Source organism: Coregonus lavaretus, assembly GCF_964263955.1.
Source record: "Coregonus lavaretus genome assembly, chromosome: 26".
In the NCBI taxonomy this organism is placed as follows: Eukaryota; Metazoa; Chordata; class Actinopteri; order Salmoniformes; family Salmonidae; genus Coregonus; species Coregonus lavaretus.
The window spans coordinates 15,870,057-15,893,677 of record NC_140013.1 but is presented as its reverse complement, the minus strand read 5'-3'; the positions used below and the strand labels follow the sequence as shown (position 1 = coordinate 15,893,677).

General features: G+C 46.1%; 1 protein-coding gene across 3 annotated transcripts in view; it reads left to right on the top strand.

Moving 5' to 3' along the window:
* LOC311102109 (alpha-2-macroglobulin-like) overlaps nucleotides 1–23,621 on the top strand; it is a 49,982-nt gene that overhangs the window by 3,981 nt on the left and 22,380 nt on the right. For 2 of the 3 annotated variants that reach the window (XM_084143339.1, XM_084143338.1), the window contains exons 5-13: nucleotides 1,472–1,492; nucleotides 1,829–1,994; nucleotides 2,114–2,198; nucleotides 6,129–6,279; nucleotides 6,403–6,523; nucleotides 6,867–6,976; nucleotides 7,127–7,297; nucleotides 7,555–7,788; nucleotides 13,557–13,641. In XM_084143339.1, coding sequence (XP_083999465.1) covers nucleotides 1,472–1,492; nucleotides 1,829–1,994; nucleotides 2,114–2,198; nucleotides 6,129–6,279; nucleotides 6,403–6,523; nucleotides 6,867–6,976; nucleotides 7,127–7,297; nucleotides 7,555–7,788; nucleotides 13,557–13,641 — 1,144 coding nt within the window. The remainder of the gene's footprint in view (nucleotides 1–1,471; nucleotides 1,493–1,828; nucleotides 1,995–2,113; nucleotides 2,199–6,128; nucleotides 6,280–6,402; nucleotides 6,524–6,866; nucleotides 6,977–7,126; nucleotides 7,298–7,554; nucleotides 7,789–13,556; nucleotides 13,642–23,621) is intronic. The other variant, XM_084143340.1, reaches the window with a different exon arrangement.

Here is a 23,621-nt window from a genome sequence, read left to right as displayed (position 1 = left end):
CCGTGCCTCTCCACCTTCCATCCCCTCTTCGACCAGTGGCCCCCGTAACCCGGCGGCCTCCTCTGCCAACCCGCTGGACCGCTCTATCGCGGCCTCCTGCTGCCCCGACGTCGTGAGCCCCCCCCCTAAAAAAATTCTGGGGGTCTCTCCTCCCCGTGGGCCAGGCCTCTATCGTTCTCGCCCAACTCTCGCTCTTCTGTCTCCAACTCCCGCTATTCAGCTCCTCAATGGGCTTGACCCAGTCGAAGCTCTTCCTCAACTGTTCCCAAGTCCACCCTCTCTGCTCCTCACTAGGCTTGACCCAGTCGAGGTTGCCACGGAGATCTGCTAGCGATGGCTCCTGGACACGCTGCTTGGTCTGGTTTTGTTGGTTTCTTCTGTCACGATCGTCAGGGAGAGACCAAGGCGCAGCGTTGAATGCGAACATTATATTTATTAGAATGATCACACGATCAAAATAACAGACGAAAACGTGATGTCTCTGGTTACATAAACAACCCAAATAAGAACAAGAAACCACAAACACAAAGTGAAAGACAGACAGTTAAATATGGCTCCCAATCAGAGACAACCAGCTGACACTCGTTGCCTCTGATTGGGAGTCACTCAGGCCAACATAGAAATACAAACAGAATTACGCACCCTGGCTCAACATAACAGTGTCCCCAGAGCCAGGGCGTGACAATTATGTAACCCTATTTATGATATTGTCCAACCAGCTAAACTCTGCGGCCTTGTGGTTAGAGTGAGAATGGATGGGGGGGAATCGAGTCATACCAAAGACTGTAAAAATGGGACCCGATGCCTCTCTGCTTGACACTCAATATTAAGGAGATAGATTGGGGGTAAGGCCCAGCAATACAGGCTGCTTCACGCTACAGAAACAGGACACAGGCTCCTGCCCTATGGACAAGGACAAGGCATATTATGTACAATATACTGTAAATGCTTATTTGAATTCAGCAATCAACTAGCCACCACGTCATACACATCTCGTTAGCACTCAAATGACCAATAAGACTTTGGAAATGGGAAATGTTTTGAACAACTATTGGGCAAAATCCCAAATTCAAATCTTTAGCCCATGTTGTCTGTTTGATAAGGCTACACAAACAGTTGAGACACATAGCACTCAGGGCAAACATACTGTACATGTCTGCAGAGGTTTTCTAAGTAAACCTGCGTGGGTGGATTTGAAGGTCCTCAAACATTTACCACCAAGACATGGTGTTTTCCATTCATATAGGTCAGATTGGAATGTATGGGAATTCTTTCCCTGAGATTGAATTAATCTACTGAATTTACATTAGAGTCACAGTGCAAAAGCTACATGTGATGTTTAACTGAAGAGACAAAGCCAAGCATCTGCCTAGTTCCTATTGTTGTTGACAGCTTTGCTCCTCTTAAAATGTTGGGTAATTTGCGAGTTATTCATAAAACATTAACCAGTCTTTTGTCTTGCACTTCACAGTACAACATTGTGGAACTTGAGGTAAGACCCTTAGTCTGTCAATGTATGATGACTGTCACTGTAAATACTACTACATTATAAGACAATGACTCCACCAGCTAGGTCCTGTAGGTCATCATTCATTTCCACATGGCAGTTCCCAGAAAACTCCCTATCAGCTTTATGTAATCACATCTGGGCCACCTTCAGCAAGCAAACTTTGTAACTTTGCAGATAGAAATGTCATGAATAGAGCTGATGTGACTCCTTACTCTTCATATCAGACAGGCATGTTTGGCCTACATAACATAATTTATACCTGAACGTTCCACAATGTTGTGCCCTGCTAAACGTGTCCCTTGTTCTATGAATCAACAGGATGTTCATCAGAACAGGATTGGACAGTGGGTCAATACTACATCCAGTGGCAACATTCTGCAGCTTTCTCACCCCTTGAACTCTGAAGCACCTGTAGGATCCTATGCTATTGTAGTGTGGATTGGTGAAAACAAAATATACCATCACTTCAAGGTAGAAAAGTATGGTAAGTTGAGCTTCTTTATTGGACCTTTCATGCTAGGTAATATTATGGATCTGGCAGTTGAGTCAATGAATGACAATCCTGGAACATTCACGAGATAACTGCCATTATTTTATTTCTAGTTTTGCCAAAGTTTGAAATCAAAATGAACCTCCCCGATGAGATCAGCGTTGTTCAAGAGGAGTATAAAGTAGAAGTGTGTGCAATGTGAGTCAACACTATCGCTGTTTTGAAATGCACTATAGTTACAAGACAATGTGTAATTCCACTAAATGTCACTGTCTAATGAATCGCATTACGCTAATGCAGACCTTGATTCAAATACTATTTTCAGTATTTTAATTACTTTTACATACATTTCAAAGTACATTTATTTGGAAATGTTTCTTTGAAAATACTAGTAATTCAGTATTGGAAAGTATTTGTAAATACTTAAATACAAATATTTGAATACTCCATGCATTTCAACCCAGGTCTGTTTGGTCCTAGGGGTATTTGGAAACAAGTATTTGAAAATGTCAAATAGTAGGCTATCTATAGGAAATTATTTGAAAATATTTTTCAAATAGAAGTTGTTGATTGGGCCATATTCTTTGAAAATACTCAAATACACAGAAAATATGTATTTAAAATACAAATACTTAAATATGCATGTACTTGAACCAAGGTCTGTGCTAATGACAAATACTAATTGAAGACCTACAATGCTACTGCTCAATGTCATAAATTGCTTCTGTGAGTACCCTGAGAATTAAAAAGTTTGGGACAGTGGTATTTACATGAACAGCCGGGCCTGTATTCATAAAGCATCTCAAAATAGGATTGCTGACCTACGATCAGGTCTCCCCTGTCCATGCGACCTTGTTCGTTATGATCAAAAAGTTTACACTGATCCTAGATCAGCACTCATACACTGAGAGGAGATGATTGTGGACTTCAGGAAACAGCAGAGGGTGCACCCCCCTATCCACATCGACGGGACCGCAGTGGAGAAGGTGGAAAGCTTCAAGTTCCTTGGTGTACACATCACTGACAAACTGAAATGGTCCACCCACACAGACAGTGACGTGAAGAAGGCGCAACAGAGCCTCTTCAACCTCAGGAGGCTGAAGAAAGTTGTCTTGGCACCTAAAACCCTCACAAACTTTTACAGATGCACAATTGAGAGCATCCTGTCGGGCTGTATCATCGCCTGGTACAGCAACTGCACCACCCGCAACCGCAGGGCTCTCCAGAGGGTGGTGCGGTCTGCTGAACGCATTACCGGGGGCAAACTACCCGCCCTCCAAGACACCTACAGCACCCGATGTCACAGGAAGGCCAAAAAGATCATCAAGGACATCAACCACCCGAGCCACTGCCTGTTCACCACACTATCATCCAGAAGGCGAGGTCAGTACAGGTGCATCAAAGCTGGGAACGAGAGAATGAAAAACAGCTTCTATCTTAAGGCCATCAGACTGTTAAATAGCCATCACTAGCACATTAGAGGCTGCTGCTGCCTATTATAATCACTGGCCACTTTAAGAAATGGAACACTAGTCACTTTAATAATGTTTACATATCTTGCACTACTCATCTCATATGTATATACTGTATTCTATTCTATAATATTATACTGTATCTTAGTCCATGCCGCTCTGTCATTGCTTGTCCATATATGTATATATTCTTAAATTCCATTCCTTACTAGATTTTGTGTATTGGGTATATGCTGTGAAATTGTTAGATATTACTTGTTAGATATTACTGCACTGTCGGAGCTAGAAGCACAAGCATTTCTCTACACCCGCAATAACATCTGCATTTGATTTCATTTGATTTGAGAGGCTTTATGAATACAGGTCCATTGGCAATGTTGAAAAAACTTGACTTAAAGAAAGCCTGCAGGAATAATGCATTATAAATTGTTCTAAGCATGCATGTATGAGCCTTTGTAATGTCTCATATGAGGTTTATAATATACTATGTATCTCTAAGTAGGAAATATACAGTTGAAGTCGGAAGTTTACATACACCTTAGCCAAATACATTTAAACTCAGTTTTTCACAATTTCTGACATTTAATCCTAGTAAAAATTCCCTGTCTTAGGTCAGTTAGGATCACCACTTTATTTTAAGAATGTGAAATGTCAGAATAATAGTAGAGAGAATGATTTATTTCAGCTTTTATTTATTTCATCACATTCCCAGTGGGTCAGAAGTTTGCATACACTCAATTAGTATTTGGTAGCATTGCCTTTAAATTGTTTAACTTGGGTCAAACGTTTCGGGTAGCCTACCACAAGCTTCCCACAATAAATTGGGCGAATTTTGGCCCATTCCTCCTGACAGAGCTGGAGTAACTGAGTCAGGTTTGTAGGCCTCCTTGCTCGCACACGCTTTTTCAGTTCTGCCCACAAATGTTCTATAGGATTGAGGTCAGGGCTTTGTGATGGCCACTCCAATACCTTGACTTTGTTGTCCTTAAGCCATTTTGCCACAACTTTGGAAGTATGCTTGGGGTCATTGTCCATTTGGAAGACCCATTTGCGACCAAGCTTTATCTTCCTGACTGATGTCTTGAGATGTTGCTTCAATATATGCACATAATTTTCCTTCCTCATGATGCCATCTATTTTGTGAAGTGCACCAGTCCCTCCTGCAGCAAAGCACCCCCACAGCATGATGCTGCCACCCCCGTGCTTCACGGTTTGGATGGTGTTCTTCGGCTTGCAAGCACCTCCCTTTTTCCTCCAAACATAACGATGGTCATTATGGCCAAACAGTTCTATTTTTGTTTAATCAGACCAGAGGACATTTCTCCATGTGCAGTTGCAAACTGTAGTCTGGCTTTTTTATGGTGGTTTTGGAGCAGTCGCTTCATTGATATAGGACTCGTTTTACTGTGGATATAGATACTTTTGTACCTGTTTCCTCCAGCATCTTCACAAGGTCCTTTGCTGTTGTTCTGGGATTGATTTGCACTTTTCGCAACAAAGTACGTTCATCTCTAGGAGAAAGAACGCGTCTCCTTCCTGAGCGGTATGACGGCTACGTGGTCACATGGTGTTTATACTTGCGTACTATTGTTTGTACAGATGAATGTGGTACCTTCAGGCATTTGGAAATTGCTCCCAAGGATGAACCAGACTTGTGGAGGTCTACAATTTTTTTTCTGAGGTCTTGGCCGATTTCTTTTGATTGTCCCATGGTGTCAAGCAAAAAGGCACTGAGTTTGCAGGTAGGCTGTCACGATCGTCGTTAAGAGAGGAGGACCAAGGCGCAGCGTGATGAACGAACATGTTTATTTGTCATTAGCGATAAACATGGACAGTAAACAAAAACAATAAACGACTCGTAACGTCCTAGGTAACATAGACCAACACGGAACAAGAACCCACAAACACAAAGGGAAAAACAGACAGTTTAAATATGGCTCCCAATCAGAGACAACCAGCCACAGCTGACACTCGTTGCCTCTGATTGGGAGTCACTCAGGCCAACATAGAAATAAACAACCTAGAACTCCCAACATAGAAATACACCACAATGAAAGAACACACCCTGGCTCAACATATAGAGTCCCAGAGCCAGGGTGTTACATAGGCCTTGAAATACATCCACAGGTACACCTCCAATTGACTCAAATGATGTCAATTGGCCTATCAGAAGCTTCTAAAGCCATGACATAATTTTCTGGAATTTTCCAAGCTGTTTAAAGGCACAGTCAACTTAGTGTATGTAAACTTCTAACCCACTGGAATTGTGATACAGTGAATTATAAGTGAAATAATCTGTCTGTAAACAACTGTTGGAAAAATGACTTGTGTCATGCACAAAGTCGATGTCCTAACCGACTTGCCAAAACTATAGTTTGTTAACAAGAAATTTGTGGAATGGTTGAAAATCGAGTTTTAATGACTCCAACCTAAGTGTATGTAAACTTCCGACTTAATAATAATAATATGCCATTTAGCAGACGCTTTTATTCAAAGCGACTTACAGTCATGTGTGCATAAATATTTACGTATGGGTGGATTGAACCCACTACCCTGGCGTTACAAGCGCCATGCTCTACCAATTGAGCTACAGTGGACCACAACAACTGTATGATGTTTTATGTTTTTGATGTGTTTTATTATTACATAAAATCAGATACACGTATGGACAACCTGTACCTGGTAAAGCAGAGGTAGAGCTGTGCCGACCCTTAGGGCACAATGTATTGATACCAATGAGATTTGATGAGAAAAGTCAACAAGGAGTTCCTGATTATACACCCCCCTGCCATAAGGAGTCAATAGAGGTATGTATGCTTTCCTGAAGAAACGATATAATTGTTTTTACCATCATATTACATTTGAATGTGATGTGGTTACATTTATTTAAATCATTTCTTAATGTGTGTGGTTTTGCTTGCTTTTCCCAGATGGACCAAACTGGCTGTGCTTCTCATGTCTTCAACATGTCTATTTTCACAATGAATGCTGGCCAGAAAATGCTCAGAGACAGGCTTAGTTTTAACACAAAAGTAGAAGAGGAGGGGACAGGCAAGTCATTTATCACAAGAATTTGGAGATGGGAAAAGTGCTGACACCATTTGCCTGAAGTCAAATGAAAACATTTTTTTTTTTTATTGAGAGTGAATGGCATGATGTCAATGTTTAATTAGATCATGAAGATTGGCAAGACCTGTGTGTTTGACCTTCGTTGCTACATCATAATATTTTATTCCGCTTTTTTTTTATTGTATTTTGTTTTTAATCATGTTTTTAATATCTTGAGTAAGCTGCACTGGAATTCAGTTTCTACATTGTGAACTGCCATTGTGCATCATGGTGACGTGTAGTTGTGAAATAAACCATCCTATTTTAATTTGTTTTCCTTTGACAGGTATTACACAGTCAAAGGAAAAACACATAACGCTCTCTTATGCGATTGGAAAACTCACATTTGTCAACACACCCAAAATCTATGAGCATGGATCAATTATCGAGGGCAAGGTAAGTCCAAATACAGTGATATTGTTTCTTGTACTTTGTTGAATTGTGGATGCCATTTGTTCTTTGACACTCCTGTTTACTTAACTACCAATGGTGGGTAACAGTGACACATAGCATCACTTCATACAACTTTCCCCACTTTTTCCTCAGATAAACGTTGTTCACTTCAACAACACACCTATCTCTGACATGTTAGTCTACCTGTTGGAGAAGAAAGGCAGGTCCTCACATCGTCTACAGAACCTAACCACGGACAGTCATGGTATTGCCAGTTTCTCCCTCAACACAACCAGTATGCCCAAAGAGAATATTAAACTCATAGTAAGTATGAGGTTTTGAATGTCCTTCTAGGTTTTGAAAGACTCTGAAGACTCTTTATGCTCAACCCTAAATCACCCCCTTGACCCTACGCCCTAGGGCCTATCATGCTCTTGTGGAGATCTTATAAGATTCCATTGGTATAATAAGCAATATGGTGAAACTTCCACCTAGCCTATCAGAGGGAAAGGTGGAGCTCTAAGGGTCGATTTGGGATTGGGCCTTTAGTTATACTCTCTCTTCCCTCTGTTGCTTTCCAGGTAAGCAACACACCACAAGTGGAGAACACTAGAGACAGGGTCCCCTATTTCAACAGAGGGCAACACATACTCTCACTGATCCAGCCCACTGCACCTCACAGTAAAACGTCCAGCTCTCTGGATATTCAGAAGATGGAGAAACCACTGGCATGTTGGGAGGAAGTGTCAATCACCATACAGTACGCCATCGTAGGGGAGACCGTCCCAAAGGGCTCCGTGGATGTCATCTACCTGGTGAGTAGAACCAGGAGCAATTTGTGACAACCTGCTAACCCAGGGTGCATCCAAAATGGAACCCTATTCTCTAATGCACTACTTTTGAGCATGGTCATTTCAGACATAGTCCCAGCCTCTCATCTTTTTTTATTTTTTATTTTTTTATTTAACCTTTATTTAACCAAAGGAAGGGTGTCTCTATACCATATCAATGATGTTGCTCTTGCTGCTGGTGACGCTCGGATCCACCTCTATGCGGACGACACCATTTTGTATACATCTGGCCCTTCATTGGACACTGTGTTAACAAACCTCCAAACGAGCTTCAACACCATACAACACTCCTTCAGTAGCCTCCAAATAGTAAAACTAAATGCATGCTCTTCAACCGAACGCTGCTTGCACCCGCCCACCCGACTAGAATCACTACTCTTGGAGGGTCTGACCTAGAGTATGTGGACAACTACGAATACATTTACATACATTTACATTTACGTCATTTAGCAGACGCTCTTATCTAGAGCGACTTACAAATAGGTGCATTCACCTTATAGCCAGTGGGATAACCACTTTACAATGTTTTTTTTTGGGGGGGGGGGGGGGGGGGGGGTTGGGGTAAGGGGGGGGGTAGAATGATTACTTTATCCTATCCCAGGTATTCCTTAAAGAGGTGGGGTTTCAAATGTCTCCGGAAGGTGGTGAGTGACTCCGCTGTCCTGGCGTCGTGAGGGAGCTTGTTCCACCATTGGGGTGCCAGAGCAGCAAACAGTTTTGACTGGGCTGAGCGGGAACTATGCTTCCGCAGAGGTAGGGGAGCCAGCAGGCCAGAGGTGGATGAACGCAGTGCCCTCGTTTGGGTGTAGGGACTGATCAGAGCCTGAAGGTACGGAGGTGCCGTTCCCCTCACAGCTCCGTAGGCAAGCACCATGGTCTTGTAGCAGATGCGAGCTTCAACTGGAAGCCAGTGGAGTGTGCGGAGGAGCGGGGTGATGTGAGAGAACTTGGGAAGGTTGAACACCAGACGGGCTGCAGCATTCTGGATGAGTTGTAGGGGTTTAATGGCACAGGCAGGGAGCCCGGCCAACAGCGAGTTGCAGTAATCCAGACGGGAGATGACAAGTGCCTGGATTAGGACCTGTGCCGCTTCCTGTGTAAGGCAGGGTCGTACTCTCCGAATGTTGTAGAGCATGAACCTACAGGATCGGGTCACCGCCTTGATGTTAGCGGAGAACGACAGGGTGTTGTCCAGGGTCACGCCAAGGCTCTTCGCACTCTGGGAGGAGGACACAACGGAGTTGTCAACCGTGATGGCGAGATCATGGAACAGGCAGTCCTTCCCCGGGAGGAAGAGCAGCTCCGTCTTGCCAAGATTCAGCTTGAGGTGGTGATCTGTCATCCATACTGATATGTCTGCCAGACATGCAGAGATGCGATTCGCCACCTGGTTATCAGAAGGGGGAAAGGAGAAGATTAGTTGTGTGTCGTCAGCGTAGCAATGATAGGAGAGGCCATGTGAGGATATGACAGAGCCAACTGACTTGGTGTATAGCGAGAATAGGAGAGGGCCTAGAACTGAGCCCTGGGGGACACCAGTGGTGAGAGCACGTGGTGCGGAGACAGCTTCTCGCCACGCCACTTGGTAGGAGCGACCGGTCAGGTAGGACGCAATCCAAGAGTGAGCCGCGCCGGAGATGCCCAGCTCGGAGAGGGTGGAGAGGAGGATCTGATGGTTCACAATATCAAAGGCAGCAGACAGGTCTAGAAGGACAAGAGCAGAGGAGAGAGAGTTAGCTTTAGCAGTGTGGAGAGCCTCCGTGACACAGAGAAGAGCAGTCTCAGTTGAATGACCAGTCTTGAAACCTGACTGGTTTGGATCAAGAAGGTCATTCTGAGAGAGATAGCAAGAGAGTTGGCTAAAGACGGCACGCTCAATGGTTTTGGAGAGAAAAGAAAGAAGGGATACTGGTCTGTAGTTGTTGACATCAGAGGGATCGAGTGTTGGTTTTTTGAGAAGGGGTGCAACTCTCGCTCTCTTGAAGACGGAAGGGACATAGCCAGCGGTCAAGGATGAGTTGATCAGCGAGGTGAGGTAAGGGAGAAGGTCACCGGAGATGGTCTGGAGAAGAGAGGAGGGGATAGGGTCAAGCGGGCAGGTTGTTGGGCGGCCTGCCATCACAAGTCGCAAGATTTTATCTGGAGAGAGAGGGGAGAAAGAAGTCAAAGCATAGGGTAGGGCAGTGTGAGCAGGACCAGCAGTGTCATTAGACTTAACAAACGAGGATCGGATGTCGTCAACCTTCTTTTCAAAATGGTTGATGAAGTCATCCACAGAGAGGGAGGAGGGGGGGGGGGGATTCAGCAGGGAGGAGAATGTGGCAAAGAGCTTCCTAGGGTTAGAGGCAGATGCTTGGAATTTAGAGTGGTAGAAAGTGGCCTTAGCAGCAGAAACAGATGAAGAAAATGTAGAGAGGAGGGAGTGAAAAGATGCCAGGTCCGCAGGGAGTCTAGTTTTCTTCCATTTCCGCTCAGCTGCCCGGAGCTCTGTTCTGTGAGCTCGCAATGAGTCATCAAGCCACGGAGCTGGAGGGGAGGACCGAGCCGGCCGGGAGGATAGGGGACATAGAGAGTCAAAGGATGCAGAAAGGGAGGAGAGGAGGGTTGAGGAGGCAGAATCAGGAGATTGGAGGGAGAAGGATTGAGCAGAGGGAAGAGATCATAGGATGGAAGAGGAGAGAGTAGCGGGAGAGAGAGATCGAAGGTTGCGATGGCGCATTACCATCTGTGTAGGGGCAGAGTGAGTAGTGTTGGAGGAGAGGGAGAGAGAAAAGGATACAAAGTAGTGGTCGGAGACTTGGAGGGGAGTTGCAGTGAGATTAGTAGAACAACAGCATCTAGTAAAGATGAGGTCAAGCGTATTGCCTGCCTTGTGAGTAGGGGGGGACGATGAGAGGGTGAGGTCAAAAGAGGAGAGGAGTGGAAAGAAGGAGGCAGAGAGAAATGAGTCAAATGTAGACGTAGGGAGGTTGAAATCCCCCAGAACTGTGAGGGGTGAGCCATCCTCAGGAAAGGAACTTATCAAGGCGTCAAGCTCATTGATGAACTCTCCAAGGGAACCTGGAGGGCGATAGATGACAAGGATATTAAGCTTAAATGGGCTAGTGACTGTGACAGCATGGAATTCAAATGAGGAGATAGACAGATGGGTCAGGGGAAAAATTGAGAATGTCCACTTGGGAGAGATGAGGATTCCTGTGCCACCACCCCGCTGACCAGATGCTCTCGGGGTATGCGAGAACACATGGTCAGACGAGGAGAGAGCAGCAGGAGTAGCAGTGTTTTCAGTGGTAATCCATGTTTCCGTCAGCGCCAAGAAGTCGAGGGACTGGAGGGTAGCATAGGCTGAGATGAACTTTGCCTTGTTGGCAGCAGAACGGCAGTTCCAGAGGCTGCCTGAGACCTGGAACTCCACGTGGGTCGTGCGTGCAGGGACCACCAGGTTAGAGAGGCAGCAGCCACGCGGTGTGAGGCGTTTGTGTAGCCTGTGCGGAGAGGAGAGAACAGGAATAGGCAGAGGCATAGTTGACAGGCTGCAGCAGATGGCTACAATAATGCAGAGGAGATCGGAATGAAATGAACTAAACATCTGGGAAAGGAGAGAGCGGGGCCTCCCTCACCACAACTCCCAAATATAACTCTTCCAACTTCCACCTCAGAAACTATAATTGTTGTAAACTACAGCGGTTCAATGTTTTCTAGGAATAGACTAACTTAGTTTATTCAGCTAGCTAACTAGGTGCAGTATTATTCCGTGAAAATCGTCCGGCACCTCGTCATAAGACGCCACAGCCAGCTAGCATGCTGGACTCCAACAACATGGTTTAGCGCCAATACTCGGCCACAACAAACCACCAGTGTATCAACACGCAAGCAGATCGTTCGTGTCCGTGTCTAACGTTGTGGGTTAGTCCCGACAGCTTGAGCGAGTCCATCGTCAACTTATTCAGCCAGTTAGTTAGCTAGAATAGTTTGCAAACTAGCTAGCCATTGCTTTCAGACAAAGAAGAACCCCTCATTTCACGGCACGAACACACAGAGAGAGCCAAACTAACGTTAACTAGTCACCCATGTCCCGAATTCCTTGAACGACTCGGGCTATCAATATGTAAAAAACAAAACACAGATGTAGGTTATGACTTACCCCTAGCAGCTACTGTTAGCTAGCCAAGTGCAAAGCTAGCCACTGAATTGACTCAGCCAGTTCGCGTCTGTTCGCTCGGTCGTTCCAGCTATTGTTTACTAGTACCTATCCAGGTAGCAACAAGCTAGCTAAATTTCAAGCACAGTAGCCACTTGCTACCTAACGTTAACGGTTCAGACAATGAGGTTAGAAAACAGCTGAATGGTAGGCAATTATTGTATGTAATCATTTTAGGCAGCCAGCTGGCGTAATTACAGGCACTCTCAGGCGTGAAACAACTATACCGTTGCTAATAGCTACTCGCCAGCTAGTCCAGGTGGTGGGTTAGCTAGCTAGCTTCGTGCTACACCCGGCACAGCCGAATACAATACTAACCTACAATAATTACATACAAAAACCCACGATAACTACCTACAATACCTAACTACAATCTAAATACATAGCTTAAGCCTTACTCGACAAAGCCCAAGCTATGTATAAAGCCAAGCTTACCCGACGCCAAGCTTACCCGACGACCTCCTCCTAGTGCTTACGGCTCAATTTAACACCGGACCACAGTTCCCCCAACAATCAAGAAGGGATAGAATCCTTTAAGAAGATAGTTGAAGATTACCACCGTGCTCAACCTAACAGTACCAAATACCTAGGTGTCTGGTTAGACTGTAAACTCTCCTTCCAGACTCACATTAAGCATCTCCAATCAAAAGTTAGATCTAGAATCGGCTTCCTATTTCGCAACAAAGCCTCCTTCACTCATGCTGCCAAACATGCCCTCGTAAAACGGACTATCCTACCGATCCTTGACTTTGGCGATGTCATTTACAAAATAGCCTCCAACACTCTACTCAGAAAATTGGATGTAGTCACCAAAGCCCCATATACTACTCACCATTGTGACCTGTACGCTCTTGTTGGCTGGCCCTCACTACATATTCGTCGCCAAACCCACTGGCTCCAGGTCATCTATAAATCACTGCTAGGCAAATCCCCGCCTTATCTTAGCTCACTGGTCACCATAACAACACCCACCCATAGTCTGCGCTCCAGCAGGTATATCTCACTGGTCATCCCCAAAGCTAACACCTCCTTTGGTCACCATTCCTTCCAGTTCTCTGCTGCCAATGACTGGAACGAACTGCAAAAATCTCTGAAGCTGGAGACTCTTATCTCCCTCACTAACTTTAAGCATCAGTTGTCAGAGCAGCTTACCGATCACTGCACCTGTACACAGCCTTTCTGAAATTAGCCCACCCAACTACCTCATCCCCATATTGTTTTTTATTTTGCACCCCAGTATCTCTATTTGCACATCATCTTTTGCACATCTATCATTCCAGTGTTAATACGAAATTGTAACTATTTTGCACTATGGCCTATTTATTGCCTTACCTCCATAACTTACTACATTCGCACACACTGTATATATATTTTCTGTTGTATTTTTGACTTTATGTCTCAACTGGCTTACCTGGTTAAATAAAGGTGAAAAAAAAAAATATATATTTTAAAAAATACAACACCAATACTCCTCATCATCTCCTTCTTGCTGTCTTGATGGGATAACTGTTTTTCCCTTTCCCTCCTCCAGGCCTTATCCAGAGGGGTGATAGTTCAGCATGGACATATGAAGGTTACTGTGCGGCATGGGAGTCCTGGTATGGAAGATTCATTAAGTAATTATGAATGTACTGGAAGGTGCTTGATGACAATGACAATGAGTACGGTTACATGCGCACAATAATGTGATTATTGTGGATAGTCAGATGAATATAATACTTCGATTAAAACGTTTACATGCTTTGCAAGAAGAACAATTTCCCTAATAATCCTGTTTACATTGATGTCTGAAATAATAATAATTTACCATTTAGCAGACGCATTTAGCAAAGCCTCCTTCACTCATGCTGTGTATGGGTGGTCCTGGGTTTCGAACCCACTACCCTGGCGTTACAAGCGCCGTGCTCTACCCGCTGAGCTACAGAGGACCACGAAATCAAGCTACTGATGGCACTCTGATGAATGCAGAAATCGTCAAACAAAATAGACGTTCTACCACAGCGACTATGCTATTTTTGGGAAGCTTATTTGATTCTGAGGTCGGAAATATAAAGTTTGTATGTGAAAACTACTTTTAAGACACATACAGTGCATTCGGAAAGTTTTCAGACCCCTTGACTTTTTCCACATTTTGTTACGTTACAGCCTTATTCTAAAATGGATTAAATAAAATAAATATAAAATCCTCATTAATCTACACACAATACCCCATAATGACAAAGAGAAAACAGATTTTTTTTTAAAGTTTGCAAATGTATAAAAATACATAGCCAGTTTTTTTAGTTTTTTGTCTATTTTGTATATATTTCTAATTTTTCATTCTTTAAATAAATATACTTTCCTGTAACCCGCCTCACTCAACGTGGAAAGGATTCTATTATTTATTTATAACTTTTATTAAGAAACTAGTCTAGCTGCAACCAAATGGCTACTTGCTATTAGCCACCGTTAGCGTCTTCACCATTGTCCGTGGCCTGCACTACCCACCAGCCAGCTCTAGCTCTAGCCTGGACAATTTGTCGACCCAGAGCATATCGGATTTTCTGCCGGAATCACTGGACCCTAGCGCCGGATCATCGCAACCAGCTAGCTGCAACCAAATGGCTGTTGTCGTTGGCTAATTACCATTGCCCCTTAGCAAGCACCAGTTAGCCGCGAGCTAGCCGCGAGCCAGGCCCATCTCCCGGCTATCTACGTACCTCTCTGTCAACCTGACGGGACCTCCTAGTGTTGACACGGAGCCCCGCCGATCCAACACGACTGGTTTGCCGACGAAATCGTCTGATGTGGTTTCAACAGGCTTCCCGTTACGACGTCGATCACGAAGATCCATCTGCTTGCACACGCATGCCGGGCCTCTTGCTCGCCAGTGCTGTAGCAGCCCCCGAACTACCTCCGAACTCTCCTATTGCTGTTCACCGGACCTTATGATAACTCAGCTATACAGCTGATACCTGCTGGACTGTTCCTTTATTTGGTACCGCATCCTGTTTATGTTTAGCCTCAGCCCAAACTTTGTTGCCATTGCCAGCTGTTGTCTTAGCTCACTCGAATAACACCTGTGAATTCTTTATGCCTCTCTCCCATGTCAATATGCCTTGCTTATTGCTGTTTCGGTTATTTCTTATTGTACTATTTCACTGTAGAGCCCCCAGCCCAGCTCAACCTGCCTTAGACAGCTCCTTTGTCCCACCCCCCATACACGCGGAGACCGACTCAATCGGTGCCTCCAGTGATGCTATCTCTTTCATCGTTACCCAACGCTTAGGTTTACCTCCACTGTACTCATATCCTTCCATATCCTTGTCTGTACATAATGCCCTGAATCTATTCTACAACGCCCGGAAATCTGCCCCTTTTTTTCTCTGTACCCAACGCACTAGAAGACCAGTTCTTAAAGCATTTAGCCGTATCCTTATTCTACTCCTCCTCTGTTCGTCTGGTGATGTAGAGGTTAACACAGGCCCTGTAGCCCCCAGTATCACTCCTACTCCCCAAGCGTAATCATTTGTTGACTTCTGTAACCGTAAAAGCCTTGGTTTTTTGCACGTTAACATCCGAAGCCTCCTCCCTAAGTTTGAGTTATTCACTGCGTTAGCACACTCCGCCAACCCTGATGTTCTAGCAGTGTCTGAATCCTGGCTTAGTAAGGCCACCAAAAACGCAGAAATGTCCATCCCCAACTACAACATTTTCCGTCTCGATAGAACTGCCAAAGGGGGTGGGGTGGTGTTGCAATCTACTGTAGAGATAGCCTGCAGAGCTCTATCATACTATCCAGGTCTGTGCCCAAACAGTTTGAGCTTCTACTTCTAAAAATCCACCTTTCCAGAAATAAGTCTCTCACTGTTGCCGCTTGCTACAGACCCCCCTCAGCCCCGAGCTGTGCCCTGGACACCATATGTGAACTGATCGCCCCCCATCTATCCTCAGAGTAGTTCGTACTGCTTGGTGACCTAAACTGGGATATGCTTAACACCCCAGCCAACCTACAATCTAAACTAGATGCCCTCAATCTCACACAAATTATCAACGAACCTACCAGGTACAACCCAAAATCTGTAAACATAGGCACCCTCATAGATATAATCCTGACAAATGTACCCTCTAAATACACCTCTGCTGTCTTCAACCAGGATCTCAGCGATCACTGCCTTATTGCCTGCGTCCGTAATGGCTCCGTGGTCAAACGACCACCCCTCATCACTGTCAAACGCTCCCTAAAACACTTTAGCGAGCAGGCCTTTCTAATTGACCTGGCCCGGGTATCCTGGATGGATATTGACCTCATTCCGCCAGTAGAGGATGCCTGGTTGTTCTTTAAAAGTGCTTTCCTCTCAATCTTAAATAAGTATGCCCCATTCAAAAAATTCAGAACTAAGAACAGATATAGCCCCTGGTTCTCCTCAGACTTGACTGCCCTTGACCAGCACAAAAACATCCTGTGGCGTACTGCATTAGCATGGAACAGCCCCTGCGATATGCAACTTTTCAGGGAAGTCAGGAACCAATATACACAATCAGTTAGGAAAGCAAAGGCTAGCTTTTTCAAACAGAAATTTGCATCCTGTAGCACTAACTCCAAAAAGGTTTGGGACATTGTAAAGTCCATGGAGAATAAGAGCACCTCCTCCCAACTGCCCACTGCACTTAGGCTAGGAAACACTGTCACCACCGATAAATCTACAATAATCGAGAATTTCAACAAGCATTTTGCTACGGCTGGCCATGCTTTCCACCTGGCTACCACTACGCCGGCCACCAGCTCCGCACCCTCCGCTGCAACTTGCCCATGCCCCCCCCCCCCCCCCCCCTTCTCCTTTACACAAATTCAGACAGCTGATGTTCTGAAAGAGCTGAAAAATCTGGACCCCTACAAATCAGCTGGGCTAGACAATCTGGACCCTTTCTTTCTAAAATTAGCCGCCGAAATTGTCGCAACCCCTATTACTAGCCTGTTCAACCTCTCTTTCGTAACGTCTGAGATCCCCAGAGATTGGAAAGCTGCCGCGGTCATCCCCCTCTTCAAAGGGGGTGACACTCTAGATCCAAACTGTTACAGACCTATATCCATCCTACCCTGCCTTTCGAAAGTTAACAAACAGATCACCGACCATTTCAAATCCCACTGTACCTTCTCCGCTATGCAATCCGGTTTCCGAGCTGGTCATGGGTGCACCTCAGTCACGCTCAAGGTCCTAAACGATATTATAACCGCGATTGATAAAAGACAGTACTGCGCAGCCTTCTTCATCGACCTGGCCATGGCTTTTGACTCTGTCAACCACCGCATTCTTATTGGCAGACTAAATAGCCTTGGTTTCTCAAATGACTGCCTCGCCTGGTTCACCAACTACTTCTCAGATAGAGTTCAATGTGTCAAATAGGAGGGCCTGTTGTCTGGACCTCTGGCAGTCTCTATGGGGGTGCCACAGGGTTCAATTCTCGGGCCGACTCTACTCTCTGTGTAGAGTCGGCGCAGCGACGCCGTTCTTCAAACAAAGTCAACACAGTAGCCATTGCTAGCCAGCCAACACTACCAGCTGGCTGTACTGTGGTAGCTAAATACAATATCTTTGTGCTAGCTACCCAACGTTTAATCATTGCTGCGTTATGAAAGGTAAGCTTGGCTTCTTATATGGTGTTGAGTTAAGCTTAAACCATGTATTTAGATTGTAGGTAGGTATTGTAGTTTGGTATTATAGGTAGCTTACTCAGGTAGTTATTGAAGGTTATTGTAGGTAATTATTGTAGGTAAGGACTGTATTCGGCAGACTCCGGCGAAGCACGAGGCTAACCTACCCACTACTTGGACCAACAAAGCTAGCTAGCTAGCGGGTAGCTACTGGTAACTTTTTGCAACTGTGGTTAATTGTTTCCAATGTTATTTCATGCTTGAGAGTACCTGTGATTGAGCCAGCTAGCTGCTACCATTCAGCTGTTTTTCTAACCTCATCCAAGGCATTAACGTTAGGTGGTTGGTAGCTGCTGTACTTAATCACAGCTACTGATAAGTCTGCTGTAGTCTACAACAATTCTAATTTCTAAAGTGGAAGTTGGGAGAGTTTTACTCGGGTGGTTCAGTGAAACAATTATAGTTTCTGAGGTGGAAGTTGGGAGGGTTATATATATATATTTTGTTTTTTTTGGTGAGGGAGGCCTGCTCTCTCCTTTCCCTGATGTTCAGTTCATTTCATCCCGATCTCCTCTGCATTATTGTAGCCATCTGCTGCAGCCTGTCAACTATGCCTCTGCCTATCCCTGTTCTCTCCTCTCCGCACAGGCTACACAAACGCCTCACACCGCGTGGCTGCTGCCTCTCTAACCTGGTGGTCCCTGCACGCACCACACACCTGGAGTTCCAGGTCTCAGGCAGCCTCTGGAACTGCCGTTCTGCCGCCAACAAGGCTGACTTCATCCCAGCCTATGCTACCCTCCAGTCCCTCGACTTCCTGGCGCTGACGGAAACATGGATTACCACTGAAAACACTGCTACTCCTACTGCTCTCTCCTCGTCTGACCATGTGTTCTCGCATACCCCGAGAGCATCTGGTCAGAGGGGTGGTGGCACAGGAATCCTCATCTCTCCCAAGTGGACATTCTCAATTTTTCCCCTAACCCATCTGTCTATCTCCTCATTTGAATTCCATGCTGTCACAGTCACTAGCCCATTTAAGCTTAATATCCTTGTCATCTATCGCCCCCCAGGTTCCCTTGGAGAGTTCATCAATGAGCTTGACGCCTTGATAAGTTCCTTTCCTGAGGATGGCTCACCCCTCACAGTTTTGGGGGATTTCAACCTCCCTGTGTCCACATTTGACTCATTTCTCTCTGCCTCCTTCTTTCCACTCCTCTCCTCTTTTGACCTCACCCTCTCACCGTCCCCCCCTACTCACAAGGCAGGCAATACGCTTGACCTCATCTTTACTAGATGCTGCTCTTCTACTAATCTCACTGCAACTCCCCTCCATGTCTCTGACCACTACTTTGTTTCCTTTTCTCTCTCGCTCTCCTCCCACACTACTCACTCTGCCCCTACACAGATGGTAATGCGCCGCCGCAACCTTCGCTCTCTCTCTCCCACTACTCTCTCCTCTTCCATCCTATCATCTCTTCCCTCTGCTCAATCCTTCTCCCTCCAATCTCCTGATTCTGCCTCCTCAACCCTCCTCTCCTCCCTTTCTGCATCCTTTGACTCTCTGTGTCCCCTATCCTCCCGGCCGGCTCGGTCCTCCCCTCCAGCTCCGTGGCTTGATGACTCATTGCGAGCTCACAGAACAGAGCTCCGGGCAGCGGAGCGGAAATGGAAGAAAACTCAACTCCCTGCCGACCTGGCATCTTTTCACTCCCTCCTCTCTACATTTTCTTCATCTGTTTCTGCTGCTAAGGCCACTTTCTACCACTCTAAATTCCAAGCATCTGCCTCTAACCCTAGGAAGCTCTTTGCCACATTTTCTTCCCTGCTGAATCCCCCCCCCCCCCCTCCTCTCTCTCTGTGGATGACTTCGTCAACCACTTTGAAAAGAAGGTTGACGACATTCGATCCTCGTTTGCTAAGTCTAATGACACTGCTGGTCCTACTCACACTGCCCTTCCCTATGCTTTGACTTCTTTCTCCCCTCTCTCTCCAGATAAAATCCTGCGACTTGTGACTGCAGGCCGCCCAACAACCTGCCCGCTTGACCCCATCCCCTCCTCTCTTCTCCAGACCATCTCCGGTGACTTTCTCCCCTACCTCACCTCGCTGATCAACTCATCCTTGACCGCTGGCCATGTCCCTTCCGTCTTCAAGAGAGCGAGAGTTGCTCCCCTTCTCAAAAAACCAACACACGATCCCACTGATGTCAACAACTACAGACCAGTATCCCTTCTTTCTTTTCTTTCCAAAACTATTGAGCGTGCCGTCTTTAGCCAACTCTCTTGCTATCTCTCTCAGAATGACCTTCTTGATCCAAACCAGTCAGGTTTCAGGACTGGTCATTCAACTGAGACTGCTCTTCTCTGTGTCACGGAGACTCTCCGCACTGCTAAAGCTAACTCTCTCTCCTCTGCTCTTGTCCTTCTAGACCTGTCTGCTGCCTTTGATACTGTGAACCATCAGATCCTCCTCTCCACCCTCTCCGAGCTGGGCATCTCCGGCGCGGCTCACTCCTCGATTGCGTCCTACCTGACCGGTCGCTCCTACCAAGTGGCGTGGCGAGAAGCTGTCTCCGCACCACGTGCTCTCACCACTGGTGTCCCCCAGGGCTCAGTTCTAGGCCCTCTCCTTTTCTCCCTATACACCAAGTCACTTGGCTCTGTCATATCCTCACATGGCCTCTCCTATCATTGCTACGCTGACGATACACCACTAATCTTCTCCTTTCCCCCTTCTGATAACCAGGTGGCGAATCGCATCTCTGCATGTCTGGCAGACATATCAGTATGGATGACGGATCACCACCTCAAGCTGAACCCTGGCAAGACGGAGCTGCTCTTCCTCCCGGGGAAGGACTGCCCGTTCCATGATCTCGCCATCACGGTTGACAACTCCGCTGTGTCCTCCTCCCAGAGTGCGAAGAGCCTAGGCGTGACCCTGGACAACACCCTGTCGTTCTCCGCCAACATCAAGGCGGTGACCCGCTCCTGCAGGTTCATGCTCTACAACATTCGGAGAGTACGACCCTGCCTTACACAGGAAGCGGCACAGGTCCTAATCCAGGCACTTGTCATCTCCCGTCTGGACTACTGCAACTCGCTGTTGGCTGGCCTCCCTGCCTGTGCCATTAAACCCCTACAACTCATCCAGAATGCCGCAGCCCGTCTGGTGTTCAACCTTCCCAAGTTCTCTCACGTAAACCCCCTCCTCCGCACACTCCACTGGCTTCCAGTTGAAGCTCGCATCCGCTACAAGACCATGGTGCTTGCCTATGGAGCAGTGAGGGGAACGGCACCTCTGTACCTTCGGGCTCTGATCAGTCCCTACACCCAAACGAGGGCATTGCGCTCATCCACCTCTGGCCTGCTGGCTCCCCTTCCTCTGCGGAAGCACAGCTCCCGCTCAGCCCAGTCAAAACTGTTCGCTGCTCTGGCACCCCAATGGTGGAACAAGCTCCCTCACGACGCCAGGACAGCGGAGTCACTCACCACCTTCCGGAGACATTTGAAACCCCACCTCTTTAAGGATTACCTGGGATAGGATAAAGTAATCCTTCTACCCCCCCCAAAAAAATTGTAAAGTGGTTATCCCACTGGCTATAGGGTGAACGCACCAATTGGTGAGTCGTTCTGGATAAGAGCGTCTGCTAAATGACGTAAATGTGCCCTTGAGCAAGGCACTTAACCCTAATTGCTCCTGTAAGTCGCTCTGGTTAAGAGCGTCTGCTAAATGACTAAAATGTAATGTAAAATGTAAAATCAATGATGTTGCTCTTGCTGCTGGTGACGCTCGGATCCACCTCTATGCGGACGACACCATTTTGTATACATCTGGCCCTTCATTGGACACTGTGTTAACAAACCTCCAAACGAGCTTCAACGCCATACAACACTCCTTCCATAGCCTCTAACTGCTCTTAAACACTAGTAAAACTAAATGCATGCTCTTCAACTGAACGCTGCTTGCACCCGCCCACCCGACTAGAATCACTACTCTCGGCGGGTCTGACCTAGAGTATCTGGACAACTACAAATACCTAGGTGTCTGGTTAGACTGTAAACTCTCCTTCCAGACTCAGATTAAGCATCTCCAATCAAAAGTTAGAACTAGAATCGGCTTCCTATTTCGCAACAAAGCCTCCTTCACTCATGCTGCCAAACATGCCCTCGTAAAACGGACTATCCTACCGATCCTTGACTTCGGCGATGTCATTTACAAAATAGCCTCCAACACTCTACTCAGCAAATTGGATGTAGTCTATCACAGTGCCATCCGTTTTGTCACCAAAGCCCCATATACTACCCACCATTGTGACCTGTACGCTCTTGTTGGCTGGCCCTCACTACATATTCGTCGCCAAACCCACTGGCTCCAGGTCATCTATAAATCACTGTTAGGCAAATCCCAGTCTTATCTTAGCTCACTGGTCACCATAGCAACACCCACCCGTAGTCTGCGCTCCAGCAGGTATATCTCACTGGTCATCCCCAAAGCCAACACCTCCTTTGGCCGCCATTCCTTCCAGTTCTCTGCTGCCAATGACTGGAACGAATTGCAAAAATCTCTGAAGCTGGAGACTCTTATCTCCCTCACTAACTTTAGGCATCAGTTGTCAGAGCAGCTTACCGATCACTGCACCTGTACACAGCCTTTCTGAAATTAGCCCACCCAACTACCTCATCCCCATATTGTTTTTTATTTTGCTAATTTGCACCCCAGTATCTCTATTTGCACATCATCTTTTGCACATCTATCATTCCAGTGTTAATACGAAATTGTAACTATTTTGCACTATGGCCTATTTATTGCCTTACCTCCATAATTTACTACATTCGCACACACTGTATATATATTTTCTGTTGTATTTTTGACTTTATGTTTTGTTTCACCCATATGTAACTCTGTCTTGTTGTTTTTATCGCACTGCTTTGCTTTATCTTGGCCAGGTCGCAGTTGTAAATGAGAACTTGTTCTCAACTGGCTTAACTGGTTAAATAAAGGTTAAATAAAATAAAAAATTTAAATAAACATTAATGGAATAGCCTTTTTACATAAATATTCAGACCCTTTGCTATGAACTCGAAATTGAGCTCAGGTGTATCCTGTTTCCATTGATCATCCTGGAGATGTTTCTACAACTTGATTGGAGTCCACCTGTGGTAAATTCAATTGATTGGACATGAGGTCCGACAGATATAAGGTCCCACAGTTAACAGTGCATGTCAAAGCAAAAACCAAGCCATGAGGTGAAAGGAATTGTCCGTAGAGCTCCGAGACAGGATTGTGTCGAGGCACAGATTTCTGCAGCATTGAACGTCCCCAAGAACACAGTGGCCTCCATTATTCTTAAATGGAAGAAGTTTGGAACCACCAAGACTCTTCCTAGAGCTGACTGCCCGGCCAAACTGAGCAATCGGGGGAGAAGGGCCTTGGTCAGGGAGGTGACCAAGAACCCGATGGTCACTCTGACAGAGCTCCAGAGTTCCTCTGTGGAGATGGGAGAACCTTCCACAAGGACAACCTTCTCTGCAGCACTCCACCAATCAGGCCTTTATGGTAGAGTGGCCAGACGGAAGCCACTCCTCAGTAAAAGGCACATGACAGCCCGCTTGGAGTTTCTTAAAAGGCACCTAAAGGACTCTCAGAACATGAGAAACCAAGATTGAAGCGTCACGTCTGGAGGAAACCTGGCACCATCCCTACGGTGAAGCATGATGGTGGCAGCATCATGCTGTGGGGATGTTTTTCAGTGGCAGGGACTGGGAGACTAGTCAGGATCGAGGGAAAGATGAACAGAGCAAAGTACAGAGAGATCCTTGATGAAACCCTGCTCCAGAGCGCTCAGGACCTCAGACTGGGGCGAAGGTTCACTTTCCAGCAGGACAACGACCCTAAGCACACAGCCAAGACAATGCAGGAGTGGCTTCTGGACAAATCTCTGAATGTCCTTGAGTGGCT